Below are 22,294 nucleotides of genomic sequence, written 5' to 3'. Positions count from 1 at the left end.
AATGCTATATATACCACACGAATATGCTTACATCTCCTATTATATGATTAGGTCAAATGTACAAAAGTAACTCAATAAAAGTAAAAGCATAGTTTGGTAATGATATTCTTTATTTGATCTGACCAATATTTGCATTATTTTAGAAGGATATTCAGGAAAACAACAGCACAGACTGGTAAGTCCCAGACTCCCAGTCTATTTTCATCTTTTACTCAAGAAAAGTCAGCAAGAGGTGCAAGTTTATGAACATGAGAGAGGTGGTGGTAAGGAGAGTGGCTCACATCAAACGTATGGGACCCTCAACCGGGTCTAAATCAATCTGAACCCACTAACAAGAACATCACATTCCTAAAAAGAATGACACAGTATTTCTTATTTTCATTTGCAGAATGCATCAATCTTGTTCAAATTTAAATTAAATTAAGTACCCTCAAAATAACTCACAAAAAAAAAAAAAAAGTACCTTCAAAATAAAAAAAGAAACAAAGTAACTTATATCCAGCACAGTCACATTCAATTATCTTTTAATCCTTCGACCATCCAATCAGAGCAAAGATTGCACCAAGTATACTACCACTTATCAGAGCCTTCATCAGTCTTAGCTTCCCCTTTGTGTATGGTGGGTACCTCACAGGTACATCGCCCCCAAAACCTCGATACAGAACTGCCTTCTTATGGCTAAAAGCATCAAAAGAGAATTTTCCATGATACGCACCCATTCCACTCTCCTGAACTCCTCCAAATGGTAAATTGTCAACCGCAAGCTGCACCAACAGATAGATATGTAATGTTTAGATCCTAAATATATTTAAAAAATGCAAATAGATTTGTGAGGATATATACAAGTACATATAAAAACACTAGATGTTTCTGCTTGTTACTTTACGTGTATACCAATGTTGGATTTAACCAGACATTATATGGAAGTGACTGGAAATGTATATAAGCTCAAATCTTCCCTTTCAGCCTTGAGACTCGTATCAGTATCCATATGGACCAACAAGAAAGATTTTGTGAGTTTCCAAGAAAATCCTCAAGCACACCTGAATTATCTTTAAAGATGTTCAGCATTGCATACGCAACCATAGTAACCTAATGAAGTAACAACTTCACAAAAGCTCCAAGGTTTCAGTTTACCTAATTACTGAGACTATCACTTCCTGTTTATGAATGTGCATGGAATAATTGTGCATACAAGTGCTGCTAAAAGTTCAAGGAAGAACAATCACATGTATAACGGTGTCATTGACGACCATGCCCCCCGCAGAGACAGCCATCACAAAATGCTCCTTGAGCTTCTTGTTGTTGGTAAATAAATATGCAGCAAGGGGTTTTGTTCCCGAATTTATGATGTCAACACTGTCTTCCACTTTTTCAACCTGTTCCAAGCAAAAAGGAATATCATTATTGATCTCCCCGTGTTTCACAAATAGAAGTGCTGAGAAATTTTACTGACTAAATTCTATATTTTTTTGTCAAATAAGTACCGGTTTCTAAATGATTATAGTGACTAGCCTCTGACTTTAATTACAATGCTAGATGCCAGCAGAAAATTCAAAAACAGATTGCTACCTCATAAATCAGCTGGTTTATAGCACGTGGCATAGGCTGCTTAAACTCTTTTCTCTAAGTAACCTTTCTAAGAAGACACTATTCCCATATTTTCTATGTCAAAAGATCAATTAGTTACAAGAATACCTAAAGTCAATTCTATTACCCTTGTCCAGCTTGAGGAGAAGAACATGAACTTGTTGATAAAGTTATATGGATATTTCTGTAAAAATGCATCCTAAAGAAACAATGGAGCTTGAGCCATATCTCGATATAATCGACTCTCTTGGTTCCTACCGTGATAATGGGAAGCAAGGGACCAAAGATCTCCTCATTCATGATCGTAGAGTCTCGTGGGACATCCAGCAAGATGGTGGGAGCAATCTTCCTGCAGTTGAAGGAAAGAAGCATCAACATTATGAAAGGCCCGCTGCACTTAGGGAAACTACAATAATGAACCAAAAAGAACAAGCAAATACACACTAACACTCACAAGTTTGGTTTGTCCCTTTCACCTCCATGGACAATCTTGCCAGAAACCTTATCCTCATCCAAGAGCTTGGTCAAGCGAGCAAAATGATTTGCGTTCACAATACGGGATAAGTCTTTTGACTCCAGTGGATTCTTCCCATAAAATTTCTCCAGTTCATGTTTCAGAGAATCCAACTGGAGAATCATAGGCATTAGAGGAAAACTGAAATATGCATAGAGTAACAAATGGTATATCTAATGGTATTATTGGGAAAATTACCAACTTCGGAGCATAATCTTTTGTTGTAATAATGTAATCCGCAGCAACACAGGTTTGTCCATTATTACATGCCCACTTACCCGCAATTATCCTTCTAGTTGCAACCTAGGAAGTACAGATAAATATAAGTAAGCACATAAGACACAGATGGCACAGTGTCCAAATTAACAATGAGGATAACGGACATGGCACAATTATTTCTGAGGATGATGTACACGGCCAAATGATCAGGCTGTGCAAGAAAAGAAGAGTTCTTACTTGTAAATTGATGCCTGAATCAACAACAACTGGAGATTTTCCTCCAAGCTCCAGAAGAACTGGTGTCAGGTGCTTTGCAGCGGCTGCCATCACAATCCGTCCAACTCTTCCATTGCCTGCACATTCAAGGATTACTTGAGTAGAAGAACAAACAATCACACCATTCAACAGTCAGAACCCAAACCATCCAAAAAATTATTTTCACTGCACAAGGCTACTGCCACAAGATAAAGGAGAATTTCCAATTTCCAGAGCAACAAAATAATCATAAACATGCTACAACAGTCTATTTGAGACATACTAAAGTTGACATTCAATAAGGCTAATACCGTCATTATAGTAAACAAGTAGCAGATATAGAAAACTCAGCAGCTAAAATTCAAAATGAAAAAACATATGAGATGGTTGGGTTACACAACATCCTCCTCAAACATACTACAATTGTTTAAGATTAGCTTGCTTGAATCAAATAACCATTTATAGGGATTCCTTGGTCTCCCTATAAAAAAATAATGTTGACCTCAGCCATCATTCACTGCAACATCTTATGTCTGAAGAGAAAATCAGAGAAGCAGAATCACTACGTCAGATATTGTATAAGACAGGACATCATCTCCTTATAAAGTAGCCTCCCCAAAAAGGATTTGTAAAACTACCTTCTATTAAGAAAATGCTTGAACTTCAACCCAGCAAGTGACACTAGAACTCCTACCAATATCCGAACTGCCTATATGAAAGTCTCTTCATACTTTCTTCAATAAACTCACCATGGGAAAGTAGTAGTGAATATTGACATTAGATATGTAGGAATGCCGAAAGAAGTGCAGATAATAGAAGCTATTTTACCACCCTGACAGAGACGGACTTCTTCCCCCCCTGTCAATCTTATCTAAGAATGAAAATTTCTGCATTAAACAGTACCCTGGTTTGCAGACCATATAAGATGGAGAAAAGCTACCCACAGTAAGCATCCAATTGACTTTGCCTTCCCTAAACTACCCATAAGTGCTGAAACAACCTTAAATTGCAGCAGTAAATAATCAAGGCACTAGAGTTTATCCCTCAACAAAAGCATGTGCCATTTCGCCATGATTAATAAGACACCTCCTTGTCTACCACCTGCCTCAATCTCAAAACCAATACCTTTGCAACATTAGATGTTTTTCAGTCATACAGGGCATAGATATCATTACCACCTTGAAGTATTTTTCGTTTCTAAAATTTGCAGAGCTTTGTGGGGACTTGCATCAAGCACACACATAGAGAGTTCCTCATACCAAATATTACCAGTCTATTCAACCATTCCAGAAAGTCAATCATCAAGCTCTAGTCCGGGTTTTTTCATCTTTTTTCCTCCCTGTGCCCACTGAACAGCTTCAACCAGAACTAGTTCAACTCTTCACATAGCCTTAATTTAATGTTCAAACCATCTGAAATCCATGCTCCCTTACAAGATCACATAATAGACTATAAAAGAATATGAGATCCGTATAATACATATACAAGGAGAATAATGCACATTAGTTTTTATTCAAAGAAATATCACTTGATCTATTTATTTTTAAAGATCATCTTAGAAGAAAAGGTAAATGAATGGCAAATGACTAAGAACCTGTATAACATATTTTGTCCCACTTTTGCTCCAGTAGTGCAGATGTTTCGGCAACAGCCCCCTCAACAACCCTTATCAAAGAGTTATCCATATATTCCCTGATTAATTTAGCAAGCAAAGCAGATGTGGCTGGAGCAATTTCTGATGGTTTCAGAACAACTGCATTACCAGCCGCAATAGCTCCAACAACTGGGTCAAGTGACAACACTGGAAAAGAGACATTAAACAATCATTACTAATATTAACTGGAGAGAATAGACCAACAATAATTTGTGGGTTCAGCTCTAAATCTGTAAAACATGTAAACAAGGGACTGACATACAGAAAGGATAATTCCATGGTGAAATGACCAACACGACACCTAAAGGCTCTGGCACTATTTCAGCTGACGAAGGAAAAGAGGTCATTGAAGTTTTAACCTGCAATAAAAGCAAAATATTGGATAAAACACGAATGATTAAATGTCAAAAAATACACAGAAGTTTCATTTGTTGTCATGATATAACAAACAATACCTTTTCTGGCATCATCCAATGTTTCAGTTTCTTAATAACCATTGTGCATGTGTTCTTTAACATAGCTACCTGCATAACAAACCAAAAAGGTGATCCATTTCATATCGAATTTTTAATATATTTTATATATCTCGCACAAGAACCTTCACAAGGCTAAATAACTATTATTCTCATAAAATGCTAATCGATCATATTATAATATTAGTTAAATGATTAAATTTACTATATTTTATAACTTCAGTTTTATGGGTCTAGTGGCGGTTTAATATGGCATCCAAACAATGATCTGGAGTTCAAATCCCAACTCCACAAATGAGAAAGAGGGTTAAAATATTAATTAAATGGTTAAATTCACAATTTTTTATAGGAGATAATTTAACATAACCCCACATATACTTTATTAAATTGGCTATAAAAAAACCAAATAAAGATTTGCTAATCTATTCCAGAATATTGATACACACGATAACATACATATGCATCTCCAAATAAAGCAATTGTTCTCATTTAAAAATTGTCATGACAGTAAATTAGTAAATTCTCCTGGTTAAAAAGTGTGCAATTTCAAATAATACAACAATCTATTTTGTATACAAAAAACACATTGATATATATTATTCTTCAACTGATCCTGAGATTTCCATATTTTAACCAATTTTGTTGTTATGAATAAACTCCAAAATTTTAAAATGGGATCCCAGTTTCAGTATAATTCCCTGGTTCATCACAATGACTCTTAGAATGACAAAACATTCACTTTCCTTTTGTAACAAGCATAGCTTTCCCATTTCCAATTAATTTTATTTTATTTTTATAAATAAATCAATCTCATTAGGAAGCGCAAAGGGCGCAACCCAAGTACTGAGAAAGAACTACAATTTCGGCGGGGTATGGGGCACAAGCCAATTCGTATAGTTCCGTAGCTAATAGGGTTGCCTTCTAAGCTTTTGTACAAGCTCGTAATGGAGTCTACAAGAGAAACCCCCAAGTAGGTAGAGCTTTCCCATTTCCAATTTAACTCATCTTTACTTAAATTATGACTGATAACTTCTAAAGCAAGTGGGCATAAGGACCATGGAGTATTCTGATATCTTCCAGTCACTACAAAATTCTAGCTTATCCCCAGTTACATAATCCTATTCTCTGACATCATTTGCATCGTTAAAACTTGACAAGAGAGTTTTAAACAATACTCTTGTGGAAATAAATATGAAAACCTGAGCCCTCTGCATTTGTCTCGAGCCACATATCAGTAGCACTTTCAAGAGGGATCGAAGGTTGGCCCAACTATGTCATAAAAAGTTCAAGTATGTTTGTCATTAATACTCTATCAACTACCCATACACAGAAACCTTTTATGTGTGGCATAAAAATGGTCCAAATCCTAACCATTTCACAAGAATATCCTCACAATCCCACTTTGCTTGACATTTAAAGCTAGAATTAAAGAGCACCTGTCAACTTATATCTAGATTCAAGAAGCGAACAAGTCGAACCAAATACAAGAATGAATAGGAATAGATTGATAACAAAGCAGTGTAAATGAGAACAAGTGGCTAATGCTTTGCCATAAGGACATGATAAATGAAAAACTGGGTCATAGAACTAGGTTCCTAACATCAAATTCGACAGGACTGACAGCTCAATCAATGCAAAATTCTTCAATAAATGCGTCAAAATATATAAATACATAAAATTAATTTTTTTTTTTTTTTAAAAAAAAAAAAAGTATAACTAACATCACTAAATTTTTCCAAATCTGAACAAAAAGACAAAATTCAGTGCTTTTATGGTAAAGTGACCCAGCGTTAATTGAAGCTAGAAACGCTATGTTTTAAATTTCATTTTCAAAAGAATCGTGTGTCTTGGTACTAGCTGTTTATTATGAAATGCCACCACCAATGAAAAAACACAGGAAAAAGATCAACTAAATAAAACGCCCATAGAAAATCACCAACCGGTTGTCAAAATCAATACCACAAGAAAGCAGAATACAAATAGAATCCAAACTCTCCAAGCAATGAAAACAGAATCACAGAAACACAAACAGAGCATCCACGATGAAAATCTCGAACAAAAAACATTTCGAATAAACCTTTTCTTTTTCTTAAAAAGAATAAGAAAAGCAGAAGGTGATTGACCAAGACCTCGTAGACGACGGACTCGAGCTCGGGCTTGGCGAGGTCGGAGCGAAGCGCCTCGGCGATGTCCTGCTCGCGATCCTCCATCATCTTCAGGATGCTCTTCAGCTGCGACACTCTCCACTCGTAGCTCCGAGTCTTGCCCGCACCAAAGGCCTCCCTCAGCCCCTTCACCAACCTCGCCGCGGCCTTCGCGTCCACCACTCTGCTTTCCTCCTCGGCCGCCATCGCCGATTCCGTACAGATATACACACAGTTGTAGTATACGTTATATATGGGAACCGGAGAGGCCCTGAATTGCGAACGATAGAGACGTGTGGCTGTGACAATGGCCCGCGGCTTTGTTCTTTCCTGGCCAGTGGGAATATATATATGAAAAATGATAGAAATACTCACCGTGTACAACACCGAGATACAATGGAGTACGCGTATATATTTTGGGAGTGGAAGTGTGGAACACTGCTTTGAGTCACCGATTCGTGGAGCGATTGACTTTCACGCAGTTTACAAGCGCGTGGGGTTTTGAGTTTTTGTCAACTTTTGTCCTGTGCTTTCGGCTTTTGCAATGGATTGGCGATTTAGGCCGGCTAGGTGGCCTATTCGATCGTATGATTTAACTGGCTGAGAGAATTTTCTTTGTTTGTTGCCGTTATCTCAATCATTTGAAGTCTGCATCTTGAGACCGCGTGATTTGGATATATCAGAAACATACCTCTACCGTTAGATGATACGTGCGGTGGGTTGATCGGACAACGGGTGAAGCCTACCGCCTACGTACGTACGCTACCAAAGGCCAAAGGGTCTTTATCCAATTCGTGTGAAGTTAGCCAGTTAGGTAATATTGTTGAGACAGGCCAAGCCGGTACACCAACTCGGTTTTCTCCTTGCACGTTACAAGAATTGAGAAATGGCAAGGCAAGCTTTTGAGAGGAAAAACCAAGGGAAGGAGGCTACTTGGAAATAGCTGAATGGCTTTTGGTCAAATTGTTACAAAGATCAAGTTTAAGGCCTTTCGTATTCAACAAACAAACAAACGCCTTAATCTTTGTGTTTACCAGTTACTGCAAGCGTTTTTCTTTCTTCATTGTATATATTCTTTGAGAAATGTTATAAGTATCAAATTTTTTATTAAGAGATGGGTACCAAGATAATGTAAAATTTATTAATTAGAGAAAATTAAAACAATTAATAAACAAAAAGGGTACAATTTTCAATGAATAAGTTTAACATCATCTTGATATTCCTCTTTTAATAAAAGATTTATAATACCTCTAATATTTCTAGTAGTGCTTTCATTGATATAGACTTAAAAGTAGGTGATAGACTTAAAATAGATTTCCTACATTTTGGAAAGGAGAGACTAGCTAGGAAATAGATATTAATTGATAGACGGAAATTTTTTACAAACCATAAATGTTAGAAAAAAATTACATTTATTTCCTTGCCACCCTATGCTCTGAGTACGTGGCTCTTTGACCTAGATTTTTTTATTATTATATATTTACATCAAGATCAGCTTTCGGTGGGATTCTTTACTGATATTTTATTCCTCATCTTCAATATATAGCTTGAATCCACATGCACCATCTACCAACACCAATTAATTAAAGAGAAAAAAAAAAAAAAAAATTGGTGTGGATTCAAGATATATATATATACCATGAAAAATGTCAGATGTGTGTACAAGCTTCATTCTAGTTTTTTATTTCCAATGGGCATGTTTTATTTTGTTTTACTAAGGACAAATAATTTTTTTAAATTAAGTTTGAGAAAATTATTTCAATTCAATTTATTAAACTGACAAATGTTTTTGGAATACATAACTCTTATGCATATTTTTAAAAGTATACATAAGAATTACACGTTCCAAAAACATATGTCAATTTAATAAACTGAATTGAAACGATTTAAAGAAAAACTTTCTTCTTTTTACAAATAGGAACATATATGTGTTCATCCGAAATGCCATATAGCTTTTGAAATCACCTTCATTTGAGATGATTATTATTGAATTTTAATCCGATGATAATTTTAAAAGCCACATGACATTTCGGATGACACAATAAAGGTTCTAACCTTACAGCATTACTTTTTGTTTTTATTTAAGTCATTTTTTTTTTTAAGTCAACCTGACATTTATAAAACATCTGAATAGGATACTATATCCTTACAAACAGCTTTCGAGATAGAACTTGAAAAAGACTCAAACTAAACCTTAGATGCATTTTGTTTTACAGCCATTCTCCCCAACCTGTGGGTGGCAACATTTCCTGTTCGCCGAACAAACTTCACCTACCACTGAGGGATAGAATCCAGCAACAACCTTGTATCTGCTAATATGCAATCAATATTTCCGAAAATATCTTCAACACCGATAAGCGCTTTGACAACACCCTGTGCATCACCCTCCAAAATTACTACATTAAAACCCATAAATCTGCATAGCTCCACACCTTGGTGGGCAGCAAAAGCCTCAGCCTTTTCTGGATCAGTAAGATAAGGCAAGTAACTACACGAGGCTACCCTCACCGTTCCCTCCGAATCGCGGCCAATGAGACCCACCCCCATTCGGTTTTTTTTACTATCCGTTGCTGCATCCCAATTGAGTTTGATCCACCCAGTTGGAGGCTTTACCCAGTTAGAGTGAAAGTTCTCCAAATTTTGTTGGATTGGAGATACAAACAACGCCACCAGCTGATACTCATGGAGCTCTTCTCTTGCGCATTCAACCAAACAGATGGGGGACAAAAACTGAACTCCAAAAATGTGCCGATTCCTCTGAAGCCACACTTTATAAGCAATCACAACCACCAACTCCAATTCTGCCTGATCAACTCGAGTGCTGATATAATGGAAATTGCTTAAAAAATCACCTTTAGCCATGACACACTTTTGAACCACCCGTGGACCACAAGCCCAAACTGCACTGGCTGCCCACACTGCCAAAGAACATGACCACTTGTTTCCACTTCCACCCCACACTGCTGACAAAAAGGATCCGATACAACCTTTCGATGATATAGTTTCTCCCGCGTGGGAAGAATATCATTGCATCCATGCCAGAGGAACAAGAGGATGGCACGTGGAATTCGAAGCTTCCAAATGATCTTCCACATCGGATGGATATCAAGGTTGCTAGAGCAACAACCCTGATCTCTCCTTCTTCTTTCAACCTCAAGTTGATATGCACTCCTCATCGAGAAGCCTCCATTCTTTGTACCCGCCCAGATCAACTCGTCCACTTGTGAACATGGGGAAATAGCCATGCTACATATCTCGGCTGCTTTGTGACCCGGGAAAATCGCTTCCACCAAAGGTGCATTCCACCAATTCACCCTTTGATTTATCAGAGCACTCACCTTTGCTTCACTATCTAATATACGTATAGAAGATTGAATTTTGTGAGTTTGTGTGTGGGGAATCCAATAATCCTCTCAAATTCGAATATTCTCCCCATTTCCCACCTTCCATAGTAAGCCCTCATGGACCAATTTCTTAGCATTCCAGATACTACACCACGCGAAAGATGGCCTTCACCCAATGTTAGATTGCAAGAAACAGCCCCGTGAAAAATATTTCTCCTTGTAAACTCTAGCCACCAATGTCTTAGGCAGTGTTAAAAACCTCCAACCCTGTTTAGCCAAAAGTGCAAGGTTAAAAACCTCCGAATCCCTGTATCCCAACCCTCCAGACTCACAATTCTTCCCCATCCTCTTCCAACTCATCCAATAAATCTTTGAAATATTCTCTTTGTGACCCCACCAAAATTTAGACAAAAGTGTATTAATCTTGTGGCAAAGAGTTTTAGGAATCTGGAATACACTCATTGTATAGGTTGGAATAGCTTGTAACACTGCCTTGATAAGAATCTCTTTCCCAACATGAGATCAAAAATTTTCTTTCCTGCCATTCATTCTTGCCTATATCCAACCCTTAATTCCTCAGAACACACTAACCTTATACCTTCCTACAAAAGCAGGAAGGCTAAGATAATTTTCATACTGCTGCGTAGAGGCCACTCCAATATCATTGATCAAAGTAGACCGAATATCTGATTTTGTGTTTCGGCTAAAGAAAATGGATGTTTTGTCCCTATTAATTCCATGTCCCGAGGCAGCCTCATAACATGCAAGAATCTCTCGAATTTTCCACCATTCCTCCAACTTAGCCCGGCAAAAAAGGACACTACCGTCCACAAAAGAAAAGTTGATTGATAGTAGTGCCCCCACGCGATATAGCAACACCTGAAATAGTTCCCTCCCGAGCTGCTTTATGTAACATCGAACTCATAGCTTCTGCACATAAAATAAAGAAGTATGGACAGAGTGGGTCACCTTGTCGGAGCCCCCTAGAAGGTACAATCTTACCGTGTGGTTGCCCATTAATGAGGATGGAATACGAAACCGTCCGCACACAAGTTATCAAAAGTGTAATCCACCGGCTTGCAAAACCCGTCTTCCTTAGAACCACTTCCAAAAAATCCCATTCGACTCAATCATAAGCTTTGCTCATATTGAGCTTTAGGGCCATATAACCGTTTTTTCATTTTATCCGTGTATCCATGGTATACAAAGCTTCGAAAGCAACAATGATATTATCTGTTGTTAACCTCCCGGGGATAAACGCACTTTGCTCCGAGGAAATAACAAAAGGTAAAACCTTCTTTAGACGATTTGTTAAAACCTTTGCAATGATTTTATATAAAACACTGCAAAGACTTATAGGCCTAAACTCCGTCACCCTAGATGGGGAAGAAACTTTTGGGATCAAAAAATTATGAGTCGAGTTAATGGCCCTATCAAATTCCCCCCCATTTAGAAAGTGTAAAACTGCATTACATACCTCCTTACACATGATATTCCAAGACTTTTAATAAAAACCAGCATTATACCCATCTGGTCTCGAGGATTTCAGAGGGTGCATTTGGAAAAGTGCCCCCCAGACCTCTTCCTCCACAAAGGGCATCAATAACATGCCATTCATCGCATCTGTCACACGGGTCTCCACATTTGCCAAACACTCATGAACCCTGTCCCAACCTTGACTAGTGTAGAGTTTATTGAAATAATCAAGGAAAACCCGACTAATATCTCCCTTCTTCTGCCACAAGGTCCCCCCTTCATCACTAATATGCCGAATAGAATTAGTCTTCCTCCGCTGATTGGCCCATGTATGGAAATATTTTGTATTCCGATCTCCACTTTGATACCAACTTTGCTTGGCTCTCTGTTTCCACTGAATGTCTTCTTGTGCCAAGAGCTCATCTAATTTAGCTTGTAATGTCTTTATTTCTGCAATAAGAGCTGGATTTTCCCTCTGTTTGAGCTCCTCCAATAGAGAGGTTTTCCTTTTAATTTGTTTAGGAACATTACAAAACTTTCTCCCACTCCACAGAGTTAGAGCTCTTTGACAAGAGGTTAATCGACGTTGGACCTCCCTCATTGGTGCACCACCCAACCCCTCGTCATTCCAAGCATCCGTAATCACTTCCATGCACTCACTGTCATGAGTCCAAGCCTCTTCAAACTTAAAACCACGGTTATATGAAAACCTTTTAGACTCTAGTTCGTTCGAGAAACAAACCTGGATTGGGCAGTGATCAAAAGCCCGAGCAGCAAGGTTGTGCACTGAAATTTCCCTATAAAGAGAGCATCATTCCGTATTTGCCACCACCTGATCTAACATTTCTTTCGTGAACATGGCATCTTCCCTATGATTACTCCAAGTAAATGGAATGCCCCGAAATCCAAGATCACTGAGTTGGCACTCCGCCAAAACCTTGCAAAATCCCTCCAATTGACTTTCACACTTGACTGCATCTCCCTCCATGTTCCAGTACTTCATTAAAATCCCCAACACACATCCAAGGGATAGGGGAATGAGATTTCAAATGTTTTAAAAGTGCCCACGACTCCTGCCTTCGTGCACACACGGGATGACCATAAAAGCCTGTAAATTTCCAGTAAGCACTTCCATCCCCCTTCCGAATTGTTGCATTAATGTGCCTCTAAGAATAATTGTAAATTTCCAAAGTACGTTCCTCCTTCCAAAAAAGAGCCAAACCCCCACTCTTTCCCACCGAATCCACCACAAATAAACCAGCAAAGCCTAACTTCACCCTTATCCATTCCAAACGTTTTTTTTTTCGAACAAATAGTTTCGATTAAAAATACGAAACTGGGATGCTTTTCCTTCACCATTTGATGAAGATCACGAACTGTCCCAGGGTGCCCAAGCCCTTGACAGTTCCAACTCAGCATATTCATTGTGGCGGGCGGGTCTGTACAACAGCCGCTGCCATCGCCTTCACCAAATTACTCGGACCCATAGGTTTCTGTTTCTTTTGTCAAATCCCCTGGGCAACGGGATCCAACGCCAAAGCCTCCTAACCTCTTTTCCCTAAATGGGATTGAGCTTGCAGAGAGATTGGCTCTTCCAAAGACAAACTCCGCATCATTTTCTGCCACACCCGAGCTGAAGTCGTCTTCGTTTCCCTCATATCCAGCACAACATGGCCTTTTCCTTTAGAAATCCCACCCACCTGCATGGTAGAAGAATCATGCAAAACAGTAGGATTTTCCAAAGTGTCTACGTGTATTATGTTGGGTACAAATCCCAGAGGGCCCTCATCCAGACCATGGAACTCAGAAAAATCCAGCTCCTGCTGCTGCACTATTTCCTGTTTGACTGCCACATAATCCCCTCCCCCCTTTACGTGGCTGTCCAAGGGGTACTGCATGCAAAGAAACTGGAACCACATGGATCCCCTTTACTTCTTGAATAACCGTTGGTGCCAGCACAACAGTGTCCACATTAAAATTTGGTCTCCCCTGGGATTTCCCCAAACCATCATTACTTAGCACTTTCTCCAATCCCTTAGAAGCGACCACTTTTGCCAACATGCCTGGACTTTCGGATGAAATAGGTGTCAGTGGAGCCCCACGTTCCTGATCCTACATGGCCACGTCCGCTGTTGGTTTCTCCAAAACACCCACCTTAACTGCCATCTTCACCAACTTCTCACAACTGTCAGATAAACCAGACACTGGAACCTGGCTTCCTCGCCGTCCACCACCCACATTAGCCACCAACTGACTGCTCTCTCCCCACCTGGCTTGCTAGAATTTGCCGAGGAAGTATGGAAAGATACCGAAGGATCAGCAGTCCTATCCGACCACCCTTTCTCAACACCAGGCCGTTTAAACGCCATAGAAGCCAAGAGCCAAATTGCAAATTGGCCTGATCCCTCGGAAAATGACCCCCCCTTCGAATTAAGACAACCCCCAACGCCATGACGGATGATTCCACAATAGAAACAAAAACGAGGAAGCCGTTCGTACTGGAAAGCAACCCAAGTCGATTCCCCCTTGTATTTGAGGAAACGTCCTCGTGCTAGTGGCTTTGTAATGTCAAGACGAAGCTTTACGCAAAAATACTCCCCCCATCCAATACCATACTCATCGATTTCAACTTCTTCCACAACTCCTACTGAATTCCCCACTTGAACTCCCATAGACTCACTCATATAAGCCATGGGAAGGTTAAACATCCGAACCCAAAAAGAAATAGTATCAAACACCAATTGCTTCAGTGGAACATAGCCGTTAAAATCTTCCACCGCAAACAAATTCCCTTCAAACACCCACAGTCGACCTTCAAGGATACGAGACTTATCCCAGACATTCACAAATTCCACAAGGAAAAGAGTCTCTCCCAATACCTTAAAACTAATCATCCCAGTCGGTCTCCACCACTTAACTAGAGTAGTTTTGAGAGCATCTTTGCCAATTACACGATCAGCAAACAGTTTTCCAACCACACATGACCGGCCCCTTTCTGCAACATCGGACAGCCCTTGGTGCAAAGCTTCCACCCCCAAACTCTCCTCCTCCGAAAGGGAGAAATTCTTCCATAAATGTGATAAAGATTCTGTCATTCCAAGAAAACTATGCCCCAAATTAATCCAAATAACACACCCAAAAACCAAAAACATCAATGAAACTTCCCAATCCTAACACAGGACGAGAAAACACTCTTCTTTCTACTCTAGAAAAGCAACGTTGCATCGAGAGAGAAAAACCGTGAGAAGCACTTCTGCTGGGAGTACTTAAGACCCCTTTCTTGTGCCTACATGCAGTCAATCTTTTGTTTTGCTAAAAAAAGAAAAAAAATCATTTTTAGTGGCCTTTTTATTTAAGTCATTGAATTGCATTTAATAGTAAATAGAAAATGAAAAAATCTTAAACATTTAATTTAAAAATAGGGATTATGATTTTAAAAACCGTATAATTTACGTTAATTTATCCTCTTGGTCTTAAGTAGTATTTATCTTCATTCAAAGGGAATGATGAGAATTCCACAAAGATTTGGGTTGTCGGCAAATGTTCACTAGGTCAGTCAAAATATTTGAACATATATTAACCAATAATGTGAGGACCATACCCACTAATTACCATTAATCGAGATGACTCTAAAGTTTCCCCTTTTTATTTATTTATTTTTTTTATCAAAGAAGAGAGCAATATTGCATAATTGAACCATAAAGGATTTGCACTCCCAACAAAAAATAAAAATAAAAGCATAATGCTTTTTTATCTTGTGGTGCGAATTGATGAGGTATTTATGAGACATTTTCTGGCCGGATATCACTAAAGCCATTTACTCAAACTTACATACGCATAAACAATCAATTAATTTTTAATTGATCATAACAAATCATGAATTCAATTCTCCCTAATTATTATGTACACAGGGTTTATGAGTGATTATGTGCATATATACCATAATAAGAAACAAAAATAATGGCACAAAATCAATCAACCAAAGCACCGAATTAAGTAATAACTATTTTTTTAGCACTTATTACGTACAATGAATACTAGGATTTAAATGTATTATTATTAATTTTTTTTAAGTGGATTTAAATGTATTATATATGGATCTTCAGTTATAATCCCTTTTTAGTTTTTACAGGCAACACCGTGTTGTACATCAATATTCTTCTTATGAATCAAACTTTTGAGTGAAAATGCTGGTTTCGAGTTCGTCAATAAATTGTTGTTGATTAATTGTGAATTATTTAGTATTATAAACAAATATAAATCCTGGGACAAATATCAAAAGAAAAAAAATATATAAAAATAAGCTTACCAAATATTAAAAATATATATATATAAACAACAATATATAACAATATCAATCATCTCACTATTCCTTGACGGGGCAACAAAAAAAGATTAATTAATTTGTCCTCCCATCTCTTGGTCAGCAGTACTACCCCCCAACTATCACACAAAAGCAATCAAGGCCACCTGATTTGGTGGCCACGACCATCAGATCAAAGAGATCTTGCAGTGATCCCAGTCATAAGATCGCACGTATGGGTGGTCACCCCATGACTGAGGAGTCGTCCAACCAATTAAAGGTTTAAATGTTTAATTGGTTGGGGTGCCGACAACTACCCTTTAATGTAGGCAAATATTTGTGGGCTAACGTAGCGCGCAGTGCCGTACTGTCACATTGTCACCCCTAAGAATGTTTCTAGCATTTTCTAACAAATAATAACAACAATTATATATATATATGCAAAAACCATGCACGAAAACAAGCACAAGTTCGAGAGAGAGAGAGAGAGAGAGAGAGAGAGAGAGGACCTCAAAGAACGACACTTCAAACGCGGGCTTGGAGAGGTCAGAGAAAACAGCGTCGAGAATATCTTGCTCGTGATGTTCGACCATCTTCAAGATACACTGCACCTGTGATATTCTCCACTCACTACAAGAAATTTGCCCTGTAGCAACGACATTTTTAGCAACGACATAAAAGTTGTTGCTAAATATCACTTATCAGCAACGACTTTTCAAAGTCGTTGCTGATAATCAATCTATATCAACGACTTCTATGTCGTTGCTGAAAATCGTTGCTAATGTAAAAAAATATTTATATCAGCGACGACAAACATGTCGTCGCTAATAAGTCGTCATAAATACCTTTGCGGTAATTTTCTCAAGGCGCGCATTACGTGGCGGGAAAGTATCAGCGACGATAATATACTATTTGCAACGACAATAATTGTTGCAAATAGTAATTAACATCAGCAACGAAAATTATCGTCGTTGATATATAGATCACCAGCGACGATATAAATGTCGTTGCTGATATTCACTCATTAGCAACGACTTTTCAGAGTAGTTGCTAATGAGTGGCTAATCAGCAACGACTAAAAGGTCGTTGCTATTTCTCTTCACGTTATTAAAATTAATAAAAATAAAATCACATCAGCGGCGACATATTATCGTCGCTGATACCCTATTATTAGCAACGACTGTCATTGTCGTTGCTAATAATTGATTATCAGCAACGACTATAAGGTCGTTGCTATTGCTTTGCATATTATTAAAATTAATAAAATAAAAACATATCAGCAATGACATATAGTCGTCGCTGATACCTAGTCATTACCAACGACTTTCAAAGTCATTGCTAATAATTTATTATCAGCAACGACTACATAGTCGTTGCTATTGCTCTACAGATTATAAAAATAAAAACACATCAGCAACGACTTATTGTCGTCGCTGATACTCAGTCATTAGCAACAATCGTAAAAGTCGTTGCTGATAGCCGTTATCAACAACGATTTAAAGGGTCGTTGCTGATAATCTATTACATCTAAACATAAAAATTTAAATTTAAACCCACATTTATATATATAAAAAATATTTCTTGTAGTGTATTTTTGTAAGAGTTTTTTTTTATTATTATTATATATGCACCATTCTATTCAATTTTTAGTAAAGTTTTTTTTTTCTATTTTTTTTTTATAATGCAAAAAAAAAAAAAAATCAATATTTTAAATCTAAATTAATTGGTTGTTGAACAATTAATTTTTGACGATCATTTGTTATGCAATCAAAGGGTTTTGTCATTTTCTCCCCTATCCACGGAAGGTTATTCTCATTCTTTCTCACAAAGTCTAGATACAACCATAAGTTGCAAAATATTAAGGATTTTTCCATCTCCAGTGACTCAAACTTTATCTTGCATGTGTGCTCAATACTGAAATTACCGAAGTCACAAATTAATTGATGGTAGGTCAAAGTACAACTTGAAGGAAATAATTAACAAGGTCCAATTCCTTTTTTGTAATCAACTATGATATAATATGCTTTGAATTTTTTATCATCTTGATACTCTAGTCTCATTGATCGTGGTAAGATTGAATAATCGTACAAACTCTTTTATCACAATCGATCGGATGATCTAACGATCCTATTGATCAATCACGATCGATCGGATAATTTATCGATTCTATTGATCTATTACGATCGATCAGATGATCTATCGATCACATTGATCGGATGATCTATCGATCATGATCGATGGGATGATCTATCTATCCTATGGATCGATTACGATCGATCGGATGATCTATCAATCATATTGATCTATCACGATTAATCGGATGATCTAACGATCCTATTGATCGATTAGATTATCTATTGGTCCTATTGATCTATCACGATCTATCGGAGATGATCGATACTATCACAATTGATCGGATGATCTAACGATCCTATTGATCAATCACGATCGATCGGATGATTTATCGATCCTATTGATCTATTATGATCGATCATATTGATCGATCACAATCGATGGGATGATCTATCTATCCTATGGATCGATTACGATCGATGGGATGATCTATCTATCCTATGGATCGATTACGATCGATCAGATGATCTATCAATCATATTGATCTATTACGACCGATCGGATGATCTATCGATCCTATTGGTTATTGATCGATCACGACCAATCGAATGATCTAACGATCCTATTGATCGATCACGACCGATCGAATGATCTAACGATCCTATTGATTGATCACGATCGATCAAATTATCTATCCATCCTATTGATCTATCACGATCGATGGGATGATCTATCGATCCTATTGATCGATCACGATCGATCGGATGATCTAACGATCCTATTGATCGATCACGATCGATCGGATTATCTATCGATCCTATTGATCTATCACGATCGATGGGATTATCTAACGATCCTATTGATCGATCACGATCGATAAGATGATCTAACGATCCTATTGATCAATCACGATCAATCGAATAGGATCGATACTATCACAATCGATTGGATTAACTATCAATCTTATTGATTGATCACGATCGATCGGATGATCTATCGATCCTTTGGATCGATCACAATCTATCGATCCTATTGATCGATTACGATCGATCAGATGATCTATCGACCCTATTGATCTATCACGATCGATCAGATGATCTATTGAGCCTATTGATCTATCACGATCAATCGGATGATCTATCGATCCTAGTGGAGTAGTCTGATCGATCGTGATAGAACAATAGGATGAATAGATCATTTGATCGATCGTAGTGCATTAATTAGTTTGATCGAATGTCTGATCAATCCTAATAAGTACTAGTCCACTAACAATTGTGGTACTTTCTGGACTGAGGCATCGGTCCGATCTATTTTTACATAAATGTCCGATCAATCAAACTTGACACAGTTAGCAGTTCGATTTAACGTGCAATCGATCATGACATGATCGATAGAATCATCCAATCGATCTTAGTGTATTACTTCGGTCGAAAAAACTAATTTTTCGAAAAGAAAAAAAACTAAAAAGGTCATTTTTTAAGAACAAATTAAAAACATTAAAGAAAAACGAAAAAAAAAAAGAAAAAAGAAAAAAGAAAAAAAGAAACAAAAAAAGAAAAACCTGTTTTCTATTAAATTAAAAAAATGATTTTTTTTTAAATAGAAAATTAACTAAAAACGAAAAAAAAAAAAAAAAAAACCAATTTTTTGAAAAAAAAAATCTAAAACAAAATAAAAAACTAAAAAAGTTATTTTTTAAAAAATAAATTAAAAAAATGAAAATTAAAAAACGAAAAAGATGTTTTTTTTAAAAAAAAAAAAAACTGAAAATTATGAAAAAAAAATTAACAAAAAAGATAAAAGAAAAACTTGTTTTCTATTAAATAAAAAAAAAACGAAAAATACTTTTTTTTTTCTTTTAAAAAAAGCAAATGAAAAAAAAAAACAAATATATATTCAAAATAAAAAGGCTCATGAATGAGCCAGGGGGCTGGGCGGGACACGAAAGTTTCGTGTCCCGCGCGCGCCACATCCAAAGAGTTACAAACCCTTTGTTTTATTAATTTTTATTTATTTAATTTTTGTTTCTTTCTAGAAAACATGTCTTCCTGTACGTCTCTCCTTTCTATCCCTTTCTCTCATTTTTTTTTTCTGTGTACAGAACCTATTTCTCTTTCTCTCTTTCCTTACTCTCTCCCTCTCATCTCCATTCTCAAATCTCTCCTCTCTCTCTTGCTCTACCACAGACACCGTCGGCCCTCTATCACCAGTAGGTCCTCTCTCTATCTCTCTCTCTACCTCTCTCACTCTCTCTGATCTCTTTTTCTCAGATCTAAAATCTCTTCTGCCTTCCAAGAAGCCTCAAATGGGGTTCTTCATGCTCTCACCAAAGGTCTCTTCTAGAATACTTTTTTATGATTTTTTAGTTGAGTTATGTATTTAATTTTTGTCTGGCTTTGTTTTGTTTGCTAATTAATAAATATTTAATAGTTATCTTTTCTTTTCTTTTCTTCTTCTTTTCTTTTCTTTTTTTTTTTTTTTTTTTTTTTTTTTTTTTTTTCTCAGTTATGAAGGTTGCATTGTATGAGCAGAATGAGAAACCTTCTTCTACCCTTGAGTAAGTTCATTTCTTTTATTTTTTTTTTTTTTTGAAGCAAATGCATTTTTTAATCTGATTTCAAATATATGTGCGTCACTTTGTATTTGGGCATGAATTGGTGATAGAATGTTCTTCTATAGTTGTGTGTCACATTCTTCTTCTTCTGTGTTTTTTTTTTTTTTTTTGGTTTTCAGGTATATCGGAAGGAGCCGGCATCACTTTCTTCTTTTTTTTTCTTTTTTTTTTGGTTTTCAGGTACACCGGAAAGAGCCGGCCATCTCTGTTCCGTCACTTTTTTCTTGTAATTCATATTTTTAATTAAATGTAAATCATATTTTATGCAAAGAGAGTGGAATATTTTGTATGGTGTAGAAATTTAATGGCAATAGCGAAATAATTTTTTATTCGACCACAATTCTTTATTCATAAAAAAAGAAAAGAAAAAAATAATGGCAAATTTAGCATTGATAATAATATAAATAAAATTATAAAATTAACAAAAATAAATAAATAAATATTATTAGCAACGACATGAAATTGTTGCTAATAAGTTGTACTCAATGTGGATTATCAGCAACAACACTTATGTTGTTGCTGATAACCCACTATCAGCAACGACATCAATGTCGTTGCTGATAATCCACACTATCAGTAACGATATTTGAGTCGTTGTTGATAAGTATACATTATCAGACAATATCAGTGACGACATTGATTGCGACGATACCAAGCTTATCAGCAACGACAAAAAGTCGTTGCTGATAAAAAGTTATTAGCGACAACGAAAAGTCGTTGCTGATGAGCAACAAGGACCATCTTTTTGCAAGGACTTATTGGCAACGATATGTCGTTGCTAAAAGTAATTAGCGACGACTTGTACACTATTAGCAACGACAAATTGTCGTTGCTAAAGACCAGATTTCTTGTAGTGACTCATAGCTTCGTGACTTACCAGCGGTGTAGGCGCTTTTAAGCTCATTCACCAGGGTTGACGCTGCTTCTACATCGAAGATCGTCTTCTCCTCCTCACTCGCCATTATTCAAACAACTAACGCACACGAAAGCAGCGGATCGAATCTATCTATATATGTATTGAGAGAGAGAGATCGATGTACTTTTTATATTGCTACTCTAATGCTTTGATTCATAGAAGGCTCAAGATAAGCAAAATAAAGAATGTATGGAAAGTGTATTGTATTTCCTTTTTTATAGCGGTAGTAGGTTTCCAGTTTCTTTATGTATTATTAATTAAACCGATAAGAACAAGACCCGTACGTTAACCACATGAATCTAGTCAATAATATTCCCTTCCACCAAACCCTCTTTCTAAATATTCTATGTTGACTGATACTTCGATCATTTCATTTCACACTCATTTATTATATTTGTTGACCCGGCTTAGGTACGTTAAGAAGAAATTACATTAAACTAGGGCTGGGCAACCCATAACGTTAAGAAAAAAACATTAAAACCTATGAATGAAAGTACGCGGAGGCAATGCTTCCGAAGATGCGGGCCTATTGGACCTTGACACGGATGCCAAGAACCTGGGCCACCATTAAAGGTGGTAAAGGGTGGTTGCAGAATCACAAGGATCCAAACACCACTGGGGTAACCATTACAGAGATTACGGTAGAATATACAACAGAAAATCCTACATAACAAAGAAATACAAAAAACACACCTAAACAAAACTGCCCAGAAATACAA

The 22,294-nt window shown here is 37.0% G+C and overlaps 1 protein-coding gene and 1 long non-coding RNA gene across 3 annotated transcripts; one reads left to right on the top strand and one right to left on the bottom strand.

The window, feature by feature from the left end:
* Window positions 1–349: 349 nt before the first annotated feature.
* LOC133865583 (aldehyde dehydrogenase family 3 member H1) lies at window positions 350–21,636 on the bottom strand. 2 transcript variants are annotated; one of them, XM_062302008.1, is made up of 11 exons: window positions 21,521–21,636; window positions 16,482–16,602; window positions 4,688–4,756; window positions 4,495–4,591; window positions 4,173–4,379; window positions 2,561–2,676; window positions 2,303–2,407; window positions 2,045–2,217; window positions 1,849–1,939; window positions 1,230–1,379; window positions 350–764 (listed from the first exon to the last, which is right to left on the bottom strand). In XM_062302008.1, the coding sequence occupies exons 1-11, from the start codon at window positions 21,619–21,621 to the stop codon at window positions 525–527; spliced, it is 1,470 nt and encodes a 489-aa protein (XP_062157992.1). In that variant the 5' UTR covers window positions 21,622–21,636; the 3' UTR covers window positions 350–524. The 2 variants fall into 2 exon arrangements, with proteins under 2 accessions (XP_062157992.1, XP_062157991.1); XM_062302007.1 differs by lacking the exons at window positions 16,482–16,602; window positions 21,521–21,636 and adding an exon at window positions 6,835–7,203.
* LOC133865550 (uncharacterized) lies at window positions 20,135–20,971 on the top strand. The gene is made up of 3 exons (XR_009899774.1): window positions 20,135–20,377; window positions 20,551–20,602; window positions 20,779–20,971. It is a non-coding gene; the product is annotated as an uncharacterized LOC133865550 (long non-coding RNA).
* Window positions 21,637–22,294: the final 658 nt, after the last annotated feature.

The sequence above is a fragment of the Alnus glutinosa genome, chromosome 4 (assembly GCF_958979055.1).
Source record: "Alnus glutinosa chromosome 4, dhAlnGlut1.1, whole genome shotgun sequence".
NCBI classification, from domain to species: Eukaryota; Viridiplantae; Streptophyta; class Magnoliopsida; order Fagales; family Betulaceae; genus Alnus; species Alnus glutinosa.
The sequence above is the reverse complement of the archived record's forward strand: the minus strand, read 5'-3'. Positions and strand labels throughout refer to the sequence as shown.

Bases quoted from the DNA above. Each gene is read 5' to 3' on its own strand.
- LOC133865583 (XM_062302008.1), bottom strand. From the start codon at position 21,621: ATGGCGAGTGAGGAGGAGAAGACGATCTTCGATGTAGAAGCAGCGTCA. The intron at 4,380-4,494 runs GTATGTCAGTCC...TCTCTTTTCCAG, and splicing joins ACCATGGAATTATCCTTTCT to TGTTGTCACTTGACCCAGTT. The intron at 1,940-2,044 runs GTGAGTGTTAGT...CTTCAACTGCAG, and splicing joins GAAAGGGACAAACCAAACTT to GAAGATTGCTCCCACCATCT.